At 44.4% G+C, this 17,798-nt stretch overlaps 1 protein-coding gene across 4 annotated transcripts in view; it reads right to left on the bottom strand.

The window, feature by feature from the left end:
• BTBD9 (BTB domain containing 9) overlaps window positions 1-17,798 on the bottom strand; it is a 413,308-nt gene that overhangs the window by 45,592 nt on the left and 349,918 nt on the right. The window contains exon 10 of one of the 4 annotated variants that reach the window (XM_042938627.1): window positions 13,382-16,212. The exons of the other annotated variants lie outside the window; for them this stretch is intronic. Within the exon in view, the coding sequence (XP_042794561.1) occupies window positions 16,152-16,212 (61 nt within the window). The 3' untranslated portion in view covers window positions 13,382-16,151. Of the gene's footprint in view, window positions 1-13,381; window positions 16,213-17,798 lie in introns of those variants that run through there. 4 annotated transcript variants of the gene reach the window in all.

Here is a 17,798-nt window from a genome sequence, read left to right on the forward strand (position 1 = left end):
GATAGAATCATCCTCCCCTATTAATCAGTCCCTCTGCCCGTGTGCAGGTAACACGATATTTATCATGCCACTCTGCTACAGTCCCTTGGGGTGTCATTTCATGGCCTACCAGTAAAAACTTCACATTTACAGCAACTGCCCCTCTATTACTGTCGATAACATCTAATTGATATGTCAAACCTCCAAGGAATGCAGTAAATTGAAACACTGCCTCCCCCAAAGAAAATAAACTGGCAAACAGGTAAGTCAGCACCTGCCTTCTTATAATCCCAGACGCCTCCCGTCCAAAAGCCTCCCACCAGGAGCCCACTGCCACCTTCTTTATTCCAGGCTCAGACACTCAACACCCCACTGTACACACACGAGGCCAAGAGCACCACCAGATTCCTACCCACAGAACGTCAGGGAACCCTGAGCACGGCCCGAGACAAGCCAGTGCCTTTAAATCATTTTGCCAGTGAAAGCCCAGCTAGACTGTGGGCGCCACGAGCATTATGTGCTGTGCAATTTGGAAGAGAGCAGTAACAGCCCAGTAACAATACTGCAGATTTCCTCTGAAGACCAGGCAGTGCTATCAGAGATGTGATCTCATTTACCTTCCAAATATCCCTACGCGTAGGGAGGAACTGGCATAATTACTCATTGTTCAGAAGAAATGAAACCCAGAGAAGCTAAGAGACTGAGGTCTAAGCACTTATCATGAATTGGATACATCTGACACTGAAATATAAGGTTTGTCTTAAAAAACAGGACTTTTAGCTACTCAAACATAGCACTTAAAGGTACTAATAAAAATGCTTCAAAATCACACTGATGAAGAGAGAAAGGACTAAATTCGCATTGATAACTCAATCATTTTATTGACTTGACAAAAAACCTCTGATTTTAATAATGGACAAAATGAGATGCAGAATATAATCCCAAGGAGGCACCATGAACTGAAAAGGTTCCAGCTAAAGAATATACAACACTCACCTCTGTCTCTCAAAAATAGGAACACCACATACATCAAAAGTAAATGAGACATCCATATAAAATGTTCACTTATAGCTAGACATGTTACACACATGTAAGCAGGGGGGTGGCCACAGATGGTCTTTCTGGCATATTCCATTCTATCTCCTCTCACTGCTTTCTTTACCCATTCTGTACCTTTTTTTTTTTTTTTTTTTAATAGATCTGATGTGGTGTGAACCAGCAGAAATGAAGTTATAATCCTGAGTTTGGGAGAAGATTTGTAGATTATCACAATAAAGAATTTAAAAGGATTCTTTTTTCTTAACTTTGTTTAACATTTATTTTTGAGAGACAGAGAGAGACGGCAAACGAGAGAGGGAGACACAGAATCCGAAGCAGGCTCCAGGCTCTTAGCTGTCAGCACAGGGCCCTATGTGGTGCTCGAACCCACAAATTGTGAGATCATGCCCCGAGCTGAAGTTGGATGCTTAACTGACTAAGCCACCCAGGTGCCCCTAATTTAAAAGGATTCTAACAGCTGAACCCACCGAACTGTAGTGCCAGATAACCACCCTTCTAAACACGAGAAGTTGTCCTTGCATAGGCATTTGGGATTTAGATACTCAATTATCTTTCTTTTTACCCAATTCCTCCCCCATCCACAGGTCTGTCCCCACCCTGTCACACTGCTCCTGCTCAACCTTTCCATTTCAGCCAAATGTTTTCTTTTATTTCATTCTTGTTTTGTTTCTTTTTTTTTTTTTTTTAATCATTTAAACCCAGCCCCAACATCTTCCCCTAACTTGCCCAATTTCTCATCTTGCTTTGAAATCCCTGTATTGGTCGGTCTTCTTCCCATAGTCTTTTGGAGTGTCTGGGAGTTCTTTATAATTCTGAAGTATGGATAATTCAGTAGTAAGATTTATTCGAGTCTTTTGGCCTGCACAACCTCTTTTTCTATGTTGTCATTCCTCTTCTTGGATTTATCAGTCTGCCTGGCTCAGCTGGCAAGCCCCTGGCCTTCTGAGCAATATTCCTAATGTTGGATATGGTCACGAGCATACTTCTGGATGAGGGCCATCTCATAATGATGTGAAAGAAAAGGATTGTCAAAATCCAGTGTCACTGCTTGGGGGAAGATGATCCTTGGGGCAAAACCAATGTTGGATGAAAAATACTTAAAAACCTTGCACAAAGCCTTTTAGAGATTACCAGCCAAAGTACACACAATGTACAAAGAGTAGAAATGGAGAGGCTCTGTCTACTGGAAGGTGTGAACATGGGCAAGGAAGTGCCATGAAAGAAGGGTAAACATGTAAAAAAAAAAAATGCTGTGTAAGAGCAAGATCTGCGGAGAGAAAATGATCTATTACTGAGCCAAACAGTAGTATGTAGCTAATCCAAGCAGAGAGCTGACTTTTTTCCCACTTCTAATTTTCATGATTTATATATTTAATCAGAGTTATCCAAGTATCACCCATTACACACTTGTGCAGCTTAACACGGGACTTGTTTCAGAGCGTGCGTGTCAGGTGGTGCTTACATTGCTTACAAGGCTTGGTCATTCAGGATGGGATTGTAATTTCAAGGTAATAATGAAGTGTGATGCTGCAATTCCACAATTTAATTTGGGTAAACCCATAAATGTGGGTCAGAAAGTCACAGCTTAAGGTAAGTAACTTCTGATGGAATTCTTGCTGGCATGTGGTGAAATGTATGTCTTAATGAGCTTCCCTATGAGATGGGCACATATAGTCGCCATGGACAGGAAGATATGAGAGTATGCTTTCTTTGTGGATGCTCCCCAGGGCGGCCTTTGCACTTGGCCCTGCATGCTTGGTCAGAGGTCCACCTACCCAGCTCTGTGCCTCCAGAGCCTCAAAACCACCCATCTCTTCACCTCCCACAACACCAGGGACAAATGGAATGAGACAAATTGGTTAAGGAAGTTGCCACTTCTTACCCAGTGATGTGTCCCTAGAAGCTCTGAGATCCATTTGAATCAAGTCACCAGCAGTCAAATTCAGTGGTCATGGGAAGAGGTGGGATGCTCAGGATTCATGAAGAAGCTAGTCCAGAAAAACTGGTGAAGGTCAAGGACTTCCCTAGTTGATACGATCTAGGAGAACAGAGGCATTCTCTGGCTCTATAGTGGCTAATGTCCTCCTGCAAAACCACTCCTTTAGTAACTCAAAAAATATTAATATGTGCCAGGTATTATATGGGTATTGGTAATGTAGATATGAACAAAGCAGACAAGGTCCTACTTTCATGAAACTTAAAGTCTACAGCAAAGACAGAAATTAGTAAGTAAATTACAAGCAACATAATATTATAAATTGTGACAGGTATTATGAAGGAGAAAAACAGGGTGCTATGAGAGAGACTAACAGAGGAGGCCAACTTTACTTTGCCTGGAAATGGTCATTTAACCAGTGTGGCTCAATGGTCACTTGAGCAGCCAGGCAAAGAGCAGAGATTAGGGACTACCTTTGAGAGTCCAAAGAAGTGTCAGAGGCAATCTTGGATCTGAAGGAGATTATGACTTAGATGAAGAGATCTAGTGATGTCTTACTTTTGCACAGAGTTTTACCACTTGGAGATGACCTCATTGTACACGGATTTGAGGCAGGTATGGCACACACATAAAAAGAGACTAACAATACTTGTGCTCAATGAGCGAGCACAGTCCCTTGGCTGGGATGGAATATAAGGCTAGAAGCCAGAGGCAGATTGACTTCTCTGCTTTCCAAGCATCCCAAATCCTAGGGCACAGCAGCCTGCCTTGCCCCAGGGTACTTACCTATTCCTGTTTCCTTACAAAAACACCTGCCCTGACTTGCCCTCTGCTCCACCCACAGGAATGTTAGTTAGGCTTGTTCAAGTTCCTAGAAATAGGTCACCACTGGTTTTAGAGAGGGGATGGGAGCGTGAAACCCTCTCTTTGGAAAAATGCTAAAACGCTGATCCCTATCTCGGTGGTTGGATTGCACAATTCAAAGTATGGTGACTTAGAGAAGTCATGGTCTCCGGGGGTCATCCCAACAGGGGAAGGCGAGTGTTCGCCTTTTTATAGACATGGGATGCAGAGAGTCAGAATGGAAGTGCCCCTCCAAAAAGATGGAGGCGCCCTAGAGCCCCACTTCACCTGCCCCTCCTGCAACCACGAGAAGTTTGTGAGGAGAAAATGGACCATGCCAGCAACACTAGGATCATCTCTTGAACGGCATGCCTAGAGGAATCCCACAAGCCCATCACATTACCTGTCAGAGGCAGTGGACGTTACAGAGATTAGACAGATGCCTGTCAGGCAGCCAACCAGTAACATGGCAGAGGACCCACTCCCCTGGCAGTTGCACCTGCTGTGGACCTGCCCAGCAGCCCAGCCCTTTGTGTGTATGGAGTGGGTACGGATGTGGTTGTGAGTGTGCATGGCTGTGGGGGTGTGCTTGTGGGCATGGATTCACCTCGCTTTGAAAGCCTTTAACTTGCTGGCTCCTTTGCCCTTGTGTCCTGTCATCCCGGGCAAGGGCTCTCCAGGACTTCCCAGGCTCCTCACCCACCTCACCAGCACTCCACCCATTTGAACTGGACTGCCTGCCCCCCTTTCCTGCCTTCCGAGGCCTGTGGCCTGAGAATTAAAGCTGCAGTCCCACTGGCCCCTAGGCTGGGCCCTGGCAGAACAGCTCCTTTTCATATTAAGTTGCTTTTGTAGAGGAAGAAGGGGCTGGGTCTGGGATGGCTGTCAGTCATGAGCCCTTAAATAATGCAGTGATGAAAAACAAACAAAACAAAGCAAGACAGGGCAACAGGAAGGTACTTGAAAGCTTTTACAGATTTGGGACAGTGGGAGCCCCTGCTGGTGCTGCAACCTTGAGAAAGGAAAGTCAGTAAATGGGGACTGAATGGCACACAGCAGCCAGCAAGATGGTGGAAGTTCGTAAGGGGTCTGCGAGTATGGGTTAAGCCATGGTCGAGAAGAGTCTGGCTCAGCAGCTCCAATCGGCCCGAGAACAATACACACAACAAAAGAGTGTGAGAGAAGAAAGGTTAAGAATCTAGGGATGATGCCAAGACTTTTGACTCTGGAAAAACAAGTATTAACACTCGCAAAGCTGAGACCTGGACCCAAGAACACTTGTCTCATGGTGCTTGCTCAGGTGTGAGTGCACATGTGTACACGCACACGCATGCACACAGTCACAGAGTTACTTCCCCCAACGTAAGCGGCGTCTGAAGCCATTTGTGGTACCGTGGGGATCCAATTAACCACAGCCTCTCACAAACATTAACACACTAGTTAGACATGAAAAACACTGCTGTGGCCCATCAAAGGCAAGCTATAGCTCACAGAGTAGCCCTGAATAAAACAAAGACCTAAAGACAGCAGGGTTGCTTTGGAAGCAATAGACTTTATGACCACAATCTGACCCAGGATTTTACAGCTGAGACAAGCAGAGGTTTGGGCAGCGCGAGGCTTACAACACTTCACAAGAGTGTCCTGGAGTGGCTTTCTTATCCAACGTGTACCTCCAGCCTCCCCTGTGCAGGCCACTTAACAGGGAGACCAAATGCTGTACCACAAGGAGACGCAGAACATCATCCAGACAGACGGTCAGGTAGTTCCTTTCTTCAAGTTTTCAAAAATGCTGGGATTCTGATTTCTCTCCAAATGGGACCACTGTTGGGGTCTGTGCTTTGAAGTCCTGGCTATAGGCATTAGTGCTGCCACTTGCTGTTGTTTTAAGGGTACATACTTATTCTGCACTTCCCAGCTTAGATTCTGCTACCCGCTGGCTTCAAATTCCTCAGATTTCTAATCCAGAGATTCTTGAAGGAATGAACAATGAGCCTCTCAAAAATGGCTGTAGAATAAAGAGCCACATGGTGAGGCTGGCCGGATGCTACAGAGCCCTAGACACGCATGGCAGTGACTGTCCTTGTCCCCGCTGCTCTGGTGGGGCAGGACAGAAGGAAAGTGGTTGATGGCACGAGGCGGACGAGACAGCAGGGCCGGCCGGCCACAGTGGCAGCCAGAGTCAGCTGGCTGAGGAAGTGGTTCGAGAGTGCTTCAGAAGTGGCCTCTGCAGAAGTCCGCGACTCTGTGTCTGTGAAGAAAATGAGGGGCCACTCTGTCTTGTGCTTGCGGCTCCTCCTGCTGATGGGGCTCTGAGGGAGAGCATGATGGGAGAAGGCCGCAGTCTCTCCATGCTGAGAACTCAGGCACCAGGACACAGACTGGTGGGCAGACTTGAGAACAGTGGGTTCTGCTGCCATCTGGCACTTCTGGAACAACATGTGTGTGGCCCAGAAGAAGCCCTTCTGCCTCTGTTGGGCCCTTGCCTGTCCAGCCTGCTGACTGGTTGCCCCAGTTCTGCCCCACTGCCCCGGGCGGGGCACTAGAGCACAGAGAGAATTTTTCTTGCTCTCCCTAAAGGGCTCCCCACCCCACTTCAGCTTCTTACCCGGAATACTGCTCCCATTCTAGTGTAGATGCTCGTTAACCCTTGTCTCTAACTGTTGCTTCCCTGTTTTCCTGTCTCCTGGTTCTCTTACTGCCAATTCATTCTAGTTACTGTTGTAAGCACAATCTACCTGAACGAAGCACACCTTTAGCAGTCCTCTCTTCTGCATTAGAGGAGACCAAGGTTACACTCCCCATCATGGCATCCAGGGACTTCCACAGTCTGGTCCCAGGTTGTCCCTCCAGCCTTCTCTCCAGCTTGTTCCCTGTTGTCACACTGTACTTCAGGGGCAGCCCAGGGTACATTGTTGGACAAATCCTCCTCAGCCCCGAACCAAGAAGGGGAAGTCCCTGGACCTCCCACCCCACTCTCTAGTCATGCCAAACCATGAACACACCAAGCTATTTCACATCCCATGCCCTTGCACACGTCACTCCTGCTGCCTGAGGCACCTCCAAATACCCCTCCCCACCCTACATGGTGCCCCAGCCAGCATCTACTCATCTTTCAAGATTCAGTGTAAGTGGTACCTCCACCAAGAGACCTTTCTTAACCCTTCTCAGCTGGAATGGTCGCTCCCTCCACTGTGTCCCCATTGTACTCAATGAATACTTCTACGGTGGCATCTGGAATACTCTACTGCATTCATTTATTTATTTATGTATGTATGTATGTATGTATGTATGTATGTATGTATGTATCTGTCTCTCTGGACCGTAATGGAGCACCATAAGTTCAGGAGCTTAAAAAAAATTGTTAAGTGGGAGAGAGTAGATGCTCATTAAATGTGTGTTGAAGGTATGGATAAAAAATGTTAGTGCCGACTGCTGGGGTTCATAGAATTAGTCTCTTTTCCACAAGATGGCTCTGCAGACATTTAAAGATCATTATCAGGGGCACCTGGCTGGCTCATTTGGTAGAGTATGTGACTCTTGATCTGGGGGTTGTATAAATTCAAGCTCCATGTTGGGCATAAAGTTTACTTTAAAAAAAAAAAAGAGAGAGATCATTATCGTGACCTCACAACCCACTTCCTTGGTCTTGTCATACCTGGGTCTTGTTTTATCCTTGGTTCCTTCAGTTGATACCCTGCCCACTCCCCTCCATCATGAATCAGCTTCCTGAACTCTTATCATCTAGTCATCTTCAACGTACCTCTTTAAATATGGATGCATGCGTCCTGACCAACACAGAGCACAAGAGGAAGGTCTGGTGGGTATATGGACACTATGCAGCCAGCGCAGACTAAGACTGCCTCACGTTTGTAGCAGCCTCATCCTAACAGCTCATACTGAGTTTGTGGTCAACTAAAACCACAGCTTTTTTTCACATAAACATTTCTCAAGCTTCACTGCCCCCATACTGTGCTGTACAATTGATTTTCTGAACCTAAATGGAGGGCATCACATTTATTCCCATTAAAACCCATCCTGTTGGTTTGGTGCCACATTAGAGGATGGAGAGATCATTTTAAATCTCACGTCTGCCTTCTGTCTTCTTTCAGGGCATTGATTAAAACAGTGAAATGTTGAAATGTCCAGGACTAAGGACAGAGTCAAAAGGTATATACCAGGAGCTCTTTCTCTCCTTTCTCCCATCCCTACTCTGGCTCCCCATCCAGTCCATCAGCAGTATGTTTTCCATAGCCAACCACTTCCCATCATCCCCAGTGTCACCACCTTAGTCTGAGACCCTATCATGGCTTTTCAGGGTTATAGCACCAGCCTCCTTACTGGTCTCTCAGTTCCATATTTACCTCCCTTCAATTTATTTCTCACACAGCCACCAGAGTGATCTTTAAAAAGTAGAAATCAGTTCATACCACTCGTTTGCTTAAGACCCTCCAACAACTCCTCATTGCTCTTAATTTTTAATTTGTTTATTATTAATGTTTATTTATTTTTGAGAGAGAGAGAGACAGAGCATGAACGGGGGAGAGGCACAGAGAGAGAGAGACACACACACAGAATCTGAAGCAGGCTCCAGGCTCCGAGCTGTCAGCACAGAGTCCGATATGGGGCTCGAACTCACGGACCGTTAGATCACGACCTCAGCCGAAGTTGGATGCTTAACTGACTAAGCCACCCAGGCGCCCCTCCCCATTGCTCTTAGAAGGAAACTTGCACTCCTTACACCAAGACCTAAAGGTCATATACGATCTGAGAGGTCCTGGCCTCTCCATCCCATCTCATACCACTCTCTGACTCCTTCCTCAAGCTTTGGCAACCCCAGCTATTTCTCTGTTCTGCACATACACCAAGTTCATTTCTTCTTTGTGACCTTAAATTTTCCCGAAATTCTCTTTCCCCAAGCCTTTGTAAGGCTGGCTTCTATATCACTGAGCTCAAATGTCACTTTGTCAGAGAGGCCTGAGCTCAAGTAGCTGCTTTTTGCCTAACACAGCCTCATCACTATCTATTATTCTGTTTGATTTTTTTCATAGCATTTATCCGTAGCTGGAAGTTTCTTATTTATGTTATTTCCTGTTTCCCCCTGCTAAGATGTATACTTGATGTAAGTAGGTATCTTGTCTACTCTTGTTCAGTGCCTAACACTTAGTGGGTGCTCAATTTATTTGTTAAATGGATGAATAACAGTGAGAATTACGGAATCAGGAGAAACGAAATAAATTTGCTATGACTTCCCTTGTATTAATAAAAATGGTTCTTGGTTCCTTTCTTACCATTGTTGTTATCAACTTTGGTTTGTTATCAATATTTTATGATGCTATTAAAGAATCAAACAGAATTACCAGCAGTGAGTTAGGTCAGACAATAATTGGTAGTAAAAATGTATTATGTGAGATAACACAGACATGCCACTTAAAAACCATGCACTCTGAGAGACCTCTAGTATGATGTTGGTGCAGAATTAACATGTCACATGTAGCTCTGTGGTTACAGGATTAGATTGTTTTCACATCACAAGGACCATTTATGAGGGCTGTTGCTCAATCAGGTCAAGTTCATGTAAATGTCTCTAACCTGTGCATTTATATATGCTTATTCTAGTGTAACATTAGGGGCAAGAATCATTCTGATTTTAAAATTTGAATTTTATTGACTTAGAGTCCCATTACAATGTCAGACTCTATAGAAGGAACTCATACTGTTGACCTGGTATCCAACATATTAAGTGGGCTAGAAATGGGGCTGCAATGGCTCAGTGGTGGCCCAGCCACATGTAAGGAAAATAGGACCATTCTTTTTACTATGTAAGCAAGGCCCTCTGGTCTGTATTTTGCTCTCTTCTCACCCCAAAGCCCCAGAATGAAATCTCTGAATTTGCATTTGTAAATTAAAAATGCATTAGAGCAGCAATCCCTGGCCCAGCCACACAGGAGCAGGAAACAGGAGAGAAGGGAAAAGTGAATTTCTTAACCATGCCTCTCTTCTTCCTTCTCGAAGGAATTGCAAGGACAAGGCAGAGAAAATGTAGTGGGGAGAAGTTACGTTTCTCTGCTGCGGTCTCAGTGTAGTCTCTTTCTAGGAGCTAAGAGCCCACCAACAGCAGTGTGGTCCTTCTGTGAGCCAAAGCTGCAGGGGGTCTGGAAGCTGGAATTCATGCTAACAAAACGGGGCAATGTGAGGGCCTTCCTACTGTGAGGAGCTGTCCCTAGTCCCTAACACGAGTCCTTCCTGCTTCGTGCAAGGGTACTTTTAGCCCCCACCTGGGAATGCTCCACTGACTCTTTGTTCTGTTTAAAAAATAACAGCTTTAGTGTGATATAATTCACGTACCATAAAATTCACCCTTTCAAAGTGTACAATTCAATGGTTTTTAGTATATTCACGGAGTTGTGCAAACTGTCATCACAATCAATTTTAGAACAGTTTCATCTCCCCCAGAAGAAACGCCTTGCCCTTTAATGGTCATTCCCCATTCTCCCCAACACCCTCAGCCCCTGGGAGCCCATAGTCCACTTTCTGTTTCTATGATGGATTTGCCTATTCTGGACATTGCAGATACATGGATCATATAATACACAGCTTCTTTCATGTAGCAAAATGTTTTCAAAGTTCATCCGGGTTGCAGCATGTATCAGTACTCCGTTCCTTTATTTATGGCCAAATACTATTCCATGGATGTACCACATTTGTTTATCCATTCATCAGTTAGTAGACTTTTGGAGTGTTTCCAATTTGAGGCCACTATGACTAGTGCTGCTGTGAATGGACACACATGTCCGAGCTTTTATGTGGACATACGTTTTCACTTCTCTTGAGTGTATGCCTAGAAGGGGAGTCTCTGGGTCCCGCAGTTCCTTTTTGACGACTATGTTATCCACGAGCTCCTCAAGTTCCAGCAGTGACTTTTAAGTTCTAGATCAGGACACACATGGTCTCCTGGATCCTTCATGCACATTAGCATGTACTGAACTTGTACCAATGGCAGGAACATGGAAGTGAACAAACCAGATTCAGTTCTGCCCTCCTTACCATGCAATTAAAATACTTTCTTCTGAACCCTTTAAGTGGCTTCGTCATTTAGCCAGGCCTGAAATCCTCCGCTTCCTTGCTAAGTCTGTGAGTCCAGTTTCAGGGCTGATCAAGGAAGAGCGGTTCCCACATTTAGCTGAGTTGGGGATTCTAGCTATTCCACGTTTAGTCTGGAGGGGTCGTGATGCACTTCATAGAGAACAAACACTAGGCTGGGCATAAAGGATGACCCAGAATTCGCCAGAGAAGGGGCAGGGGTTAGGGATGGACAATAAAGACCAGCATTTGAGGTAGGAGCAATAACATATGGACGTTTCAGCAAGACGAGAAAGCACAGATCAGGTCCAGAGAACAAGAAGGGGCCCACGGCATTGAAAGCAGAGGGCGGATACAGAAGCAAGAGGAAAAGAGGTGGATGTGAAGTTTGGGGTCAGACTGTAGGATCTTGCAGAGATCCTACAGATGTCAGGCAGAGACACCTGGATTGTGGGCAAGTGGTGGTATGATAGCTCTGTTTTATAATGGCAACTATAGAGGCAGAAAGGGAAGAGAGACAGGAGGTGGAGCGGGAGGCTGTGGAGACCAGCTGAGAGTCGGTGAGAAGACAGAAGCAAACACAATCGATCTAGACAATGGAAAGAAATGAGTTGAGTATGATTAGATGTTTCTAGGTTGGGGGAATAAATGGATGTGAATATAGAAGAAGGCATTAGCTTGTGTGGGACAGCAGGGGAGAAGGAAGTTGAGAAGAGTGGACCCTGAGGAGTCTGTGAGACGGCCCCCTCGGGGTTCTCGTTAGAGGACACTGTGGGCCATCATGTGAAGCTGGTCGTGGAGGTTTCTCCATCCCCTGCTCTCTCTGGACGTCTACAGCCCCACAGGCTGCTGCTGTCCCTTGCTGACAGAGGATGCTTTTACGGGCAGGGGTAAAATGGAGAACCCCGGTGCTAGCTCTCTTGGCTCATAACTACACGAGTGCCTCAAACGTAAAGGAAACCAATGAGATATTTCCTTCATCATCTCTCTACACCAGCCTCTGAGAGACACAAAGACAAATGAGTGGGGCTGGCATAGTCTCTGCTTCCTAACAGATCAGTCATCCATGCATCTGGCAGGTACACTCCACCTCTCCCACCCCACCCCTTTCTCTTCCCTGAATGAGGTTTTTTTTTAACAATAATTTTTTTATTGAATGTCTGACGTGTAACTTTGTGTAAGTTTAAGGTGTACAGTGTGTTACTTTGATACATTTACATATTATCATATGATTGCCATTGTAGTGATATTTATCAGTTACATAATTATAGTATAACATTGTTGTCTATATTTATTATACTGTGCAATAGATCGCTAGGACTTATTTACTACTTGTTGCAAGTTTGTACCCTTAAACACCGTCACTCTTATGCACCACCCCATCCCCTGGTAACTGCCATTTTACTTTGTGTGTGTGTGTGTGTGTGTGTGTGTGTGTGTGTGTGTGTGCGCGCGCGCGCGTGCGCTTTACAGGTTTGGCCTTTTTAGGTGCCACATATAAATGATAAACAGTATTTATCTTTCTCCGTCTGACTTATCTTGCTTAGCATAATGTGCTCAAGGTCCATTGATGTGGTCACAAATGGCAGGATATCCTCCGTTCTCACGACTGAGTAATACACCATTATGTATACACACCACATCTTTTTTTATTCATGGAATGACTTAGGTTCTTAGGAAACTCAGAGACTTTTTTGTTTGTCAATAGGCTGAAAGTTTTGCCTTCCAAGGGCTTCCTAGGGAGACCTATGATGTAGAAAGTCCACTTTCCAGGGCTCAAGGAGGAGTTCAGTGAATTCTCAACCTGATTCAGGACACAGAACAATGAGTATGAATGTAGTGCTGACTCTCCCTTGTGTGCAGTGCATGCCAAAATATTTGTTGAAAGAAGCCCCTTTTATGCTTTCCAATGATTAGAGATGTAGAAGTAGCTTCAGCCAGAAGTATTCGGGAAAAACTCTTGGAGCCATCAGCACCAGTCCAACACCAGAGGCGAAGGTGGTCTTGTCTGCCCAGGCTGAGGAGAGTGCCAGAGGAGCAAATGGGAGGGGGTATGCGCTACACATGGAACCTCCCGCCTAATCTGAACCATCCCGGCAGAAAAGGAAGGTAGAAAACAGGGAACAACCCAGAAAAGTTTTTATCATGTTCCCTAAGAAACCTGAGATAAATAAGGATTCTTAAATAGAAAGAGATAAAAGATACAAGAGAGAGGTAGCATAGCATAAAGTTCTTCCCAGAAGGTTCCTGACTGTCATTGGACTTAGAGCTGCAGTTCATTTAATGAGGCCTTTTTATTTATTTTTTTATTTATTTATTTTTTAATTTTTTTTTTAACATTTATTTATTTTTGAGACAGAGAGAGACAGAGCATGAACGGGGGAGGGTGAGAGAGAGAGAGGGAGACACAGAATCGGAAACGGGCTCCAGGCTCCGAGCTGTCAGCACAGAGCCCGACACGGGGCTCGAACTCACGGACCGTGAGATCATGACTTGAGCCGAAGTCGGCCGCTTAACCGACTGAGCCACCCAGGCGCCCTTAATGAGGCCTTTTTAAACGAGTCTCTCTGGATCACAGATTACTATCACATAAAGAGGTCAAGCTTCCTCCTAAAGCCCAGGCTTCCTCCTGCCTGCTCTAGCAAGCTCTTCCCAAGGGATGCTCCACTCATCCTGTTCCTGAATCCACCCAGTGAGGAGCTAGGCCTACAGGGTTTTTAATCCAAAATGTAAGCAGGGTGGTCACACTTCCTTAGATGGGAGACTACTTCTCTACAGACCTGTAGGAGGGCTCAGGTTTTTGATCTCCTGGACAGAGAGCAATAATTTGGTTTGGATTAGTTTCAATCTCATTTTCCACTCTTCCGTAGTGATAACCTTTATCTAATTAATTCCCTGTAAGTCTGAAAACCTGTGTTCCCATTCCATTAAGAAAAAATGCCCCCCCAATATAATCCCTCATCATTCATTCATAAGTTCATTCATTCATTTGCTCACGAATCATTTCTAAGCTCCTACCACATGTCAGTCTGTGTGCTGAGTTTTGGTGATTCAGAAACAAATAAGACATAGTCCCAGACCCTCGAGGAGTATCAGACAAACCTGTAAATATATCTGAGGACACAGTTAATTGCTGTAACCACAGCCTCAACACCAGCAGTGGGTATTTCCAGAGGAGCACAAAACCCCCTTAACCCTATTCTGTTACAGCCGGCACAGGGCTAGGCAGAGAGCAGGGGCTCAATGAAAAGTGATCCACGGCCATTGCACGATTAACGCGGCTTCACTTTGCCTGCCAAAGCCTTTCAATTCTTCCCTTTTGGCAGATAGAGTTTACCATGAAGAAATAGCCTTGCTACTAAATGACAGAGGAACACGCTCTGAGGGTGGATGACCTTTGTATTCATTTAAACAACTCAACCTTTCTCAACCAGAACAGTCATCCACCTCCACTTGTGAACCTGAATTCGGCTGCCACATTTGCATGCATAATGTACTGAAAAGCCTCCTTTATAATGTTTACTTCTATGTTTCTTCCAAATGAAATCACTGAAGGGCAAATTTGATTTTCAAATCAGTTTTAAAACATCTGCCTTCTAAAAAAGTAAGAGTAAAGAGATAAGGCTTTTAGATTAAAGGCAAGGGCTAATTATTTTAACTGATACCACGGTGTCCATGCTAAAAATACAAATGTTAAAACATTTTTAATGCATACCCACCATCTACTGGATGTTAATATTTCATTAGGAAACGGCTTCCAGTCATGAGGTGTGTACTTAGTGACTGTAGAAGGAAGAGGTGAACTTCCTGACCCTTCTTTCAACACAGAGTCATTTAACCTCTATTCGTTGTTCTACATGACCACGTTTCTTTCAAATATAACTTTAGTGTATGTATTACAGCTTTTATCTTCAGGAAGCTCAAGGTATTTAATATATTTCATTTTATTTATTTATTTTTCACTCAACAACAAGAATATCAGAGGTTGCAGGCCTCTCTCTAGAGGTGGAGCTCCTCGTAGCTGTTTGGGCCCGGTTCATGGCAAAAAATGAGAGTTTCCAGGGGCTAGGGAGAGGACAGAGAAGCAGCTGGCTCTACCTCACATGCAGGAGTTTATTAAAGCTCATATATATATTTTATATGCATAGCATACATGCATGTTGGTGTCGGTACATCTGTCCAGCCAACACATACCCTAGTAGGACTTGAGAATTGTGGTATGTAAACTTTAGAAGGAACGTTAGAGATAAATCCATTGTACTTTATGTTTTACATAACTGTTTCACATTTTTGTTGATAACAATGAACTGTACTATTTTAATAAGTACAGTTCCCAGAGCCTGCACATAAGCCTTTGGTGTTTTACAGAGGTGGAGACAGAGGTACAGGGAGAGTAAAGGACTTGCCCTAGGATGCTTGGCCAGTCAGAGGCAGAACTATGGTTGAGAGCCAAGCCTCCTGATGTCTAGTCCAGGGATTTTTATTCTGCACGTGCAGTTAATGGTACTGTATTGCACACTTTCCCTTTCTGGTGGAAAGATACTGGTAAGTACTTCAAGAACAAAATCCCTAATATAAAGGCTGAGATTGAAATATTTTACATTAAACCCAAACAATTCCAACACAGATTTTCATTTTTTATCCATGCGCACGTTATTTCATCCACTAGCCTGTGCCCTCCTTGGGGGCGGGGCTCTGATGTCTCTACCAGCCGGGGGCCTGGGAAGCAGTAGGTGAACAGTAAACTGCTAACCCACAGGCAGCCTGCACTTCACACTCTCGGTAGTCAACTGGGGCCGCCAAGATGCAAGCACCAGCCCACTCCCATGCGCTCTTGACTTTTGTGGTCAGGTGGATGCTTGCCTGGCATAGTTCCAACCTCACAGAAGGTACCTCATAAAAATGGGTTGAATGAATCAATCAAGATCTGCACAGGCTTCCTGCCGGGAAAAAGGAAGCCCTGAGAAGGGGGCAGGTGGGCCTGAAGGGCTAGAGCATCGGCTGACGTGAAGCCAAGGGCTGGCTACATTTCCCTAGCCCTAATCTTTTAGAAACAACCTTCAGGACTGATGTACAAATGCAGCTGTGAAGGGAGAAATGATTCTGAAATCTGAGCCTGGCGAGGAGGACTCGGTTTCAGCGTGAACTTCATTTGGCCCTCAGCAGCACTGGCTGAAGCAGAACAACTGAAGTCACCAATTTCAAGGTTTAAGATAGAGAGGTCAGTAACGAGGACGAGCCTGACATGCTCACTTTAGCGGCAAGTGGCCCCAGACCTAAGGTGCACACCAGATGGAAAGGTGACTGAAGAACAACTAGAAATCAGGTAAAAAAAAAAAAAAAAAAAAAAAAAAAAAAAGTAAATAACACAATTACAAAGATGTCTGTAACCAACACCTCCTATTTTTATCAAAGTGTCTGCTTTATCCAAAGCAGACATATGTGAATATTCCTTTGACCCTTAGATCTTCCCTTTTTTGTGCCGTGGCTCTCTCTGGAAATCTGGTGAAGCCTATGAACCCCTTTCTCAGAATGTTTTCGAATGCATACAACCAAACATGCAGGGAAACCAATGATAATGAACTACAGTGCTGTCCACAGACCCCATGGACAAAAGGACACTGAAAGACACCTGGCAGGAGGCAAAAAGAATAAGCCTCATCACCTGACATAATTGTGCTACGTGGCATAAGACTTCAGAACCTGGACAGAACTGGAGACTCTAGACCTCCTTCTATCAGAATCTTCATTTCTTAAGAAAACATGAAGTTAGATGCTCTGATTAAGGGAAAGGAACGCCTCATTAAGAAACGATGACATCACTCATCATCAGGGAAATACAAATCAAAACCACAATGAGGTACCACCTCACAGCTATCAGGATGGCTAACATTAACAACTCAGACAATGGCAGATGTCAGTGAGGATGTGGAGAAAGAGGATCTCTTTTGCATTGTTGGTGGGAATGCAAGCTGGTGCAGCCACTCTGGAAAACAGTATGGAGATTCCTCAAAAAACTAAAAATAGAGCTACCCTACAACCCAGCAATTGCACTACTAGTCATTTATCCAAGGGATACAGGTGTGCTGTTTCAAAGGGACACATGTACCCCCATGTTTATAGCAGCACTATCAACAATAGGCAAAGTATGGAAAGAGCCCAAATGTCCATTGACAGATGAAAGATAAAGAAAATGTCCTATATATATATATATATATATATATATATATATATATATATATACACACACACACACAATACTCGACAATCAAAAAGAATGAAATCTTGCCATTTGCAACTACGTGGATGGAACTGGACGGTATTATGCTAAGTGAAATTAGTCAGAGAAAGACAAAAATCATATTTCACTCAAATGAGACAAAACAGATGAACATAAGGGAAGGGAAACAAAAATAATATAGAAACAGGGAGGGGGACAAAGCATAAGAGACTCATAAATACGGAGAACAAACTGAGGGTTACGGGAGGGATTGTGGGAGGGGGGATGGGCTAAATGGGTAAGAGGCATGAAGGAATCTACTCCTGAAATCACTGTTGCATTATATGCTAACTTGGATGTAAATTAAAAAATAAATTATTTTTTTAAAAAAAGAAACAAAGCGGTTTTTATATTGCTTTCCCCATGCCCTTTCCCCCATATCCTCCCTGGTATTTACTTTTCCTCCTCAGCTTCCCTTTCGAAACAGAATGGAGACCAGGAATTGGCAACACTCGTGCAAATTTTAGGTCTTCTCTTTGAAAATACAATTCTGTTTTTTCCACAGCAACCTCCCCTTTACTTTACTTTTCACTGTAGTAAAATTAACAAATCATCTGACTTATACATTGCTAAAGAACAACACTGGTCTGTAACATCATTTCGAACTTAGAAAGCTCCCCC

Source organism: Panthera leo, chromosome B2 (assembly GCF_018350215.1).
Source record: "Panthera leo isolate Ple1 chromosome B2, P.leo_Ple1_pat1.1, whole genome shotgun sequence".
NCBI classification, from domain to species: Eukaryota; Metazoa; Chordata; class Mammalia; order Carnivora; family Felidae; genus Panthera; species Panthera leo.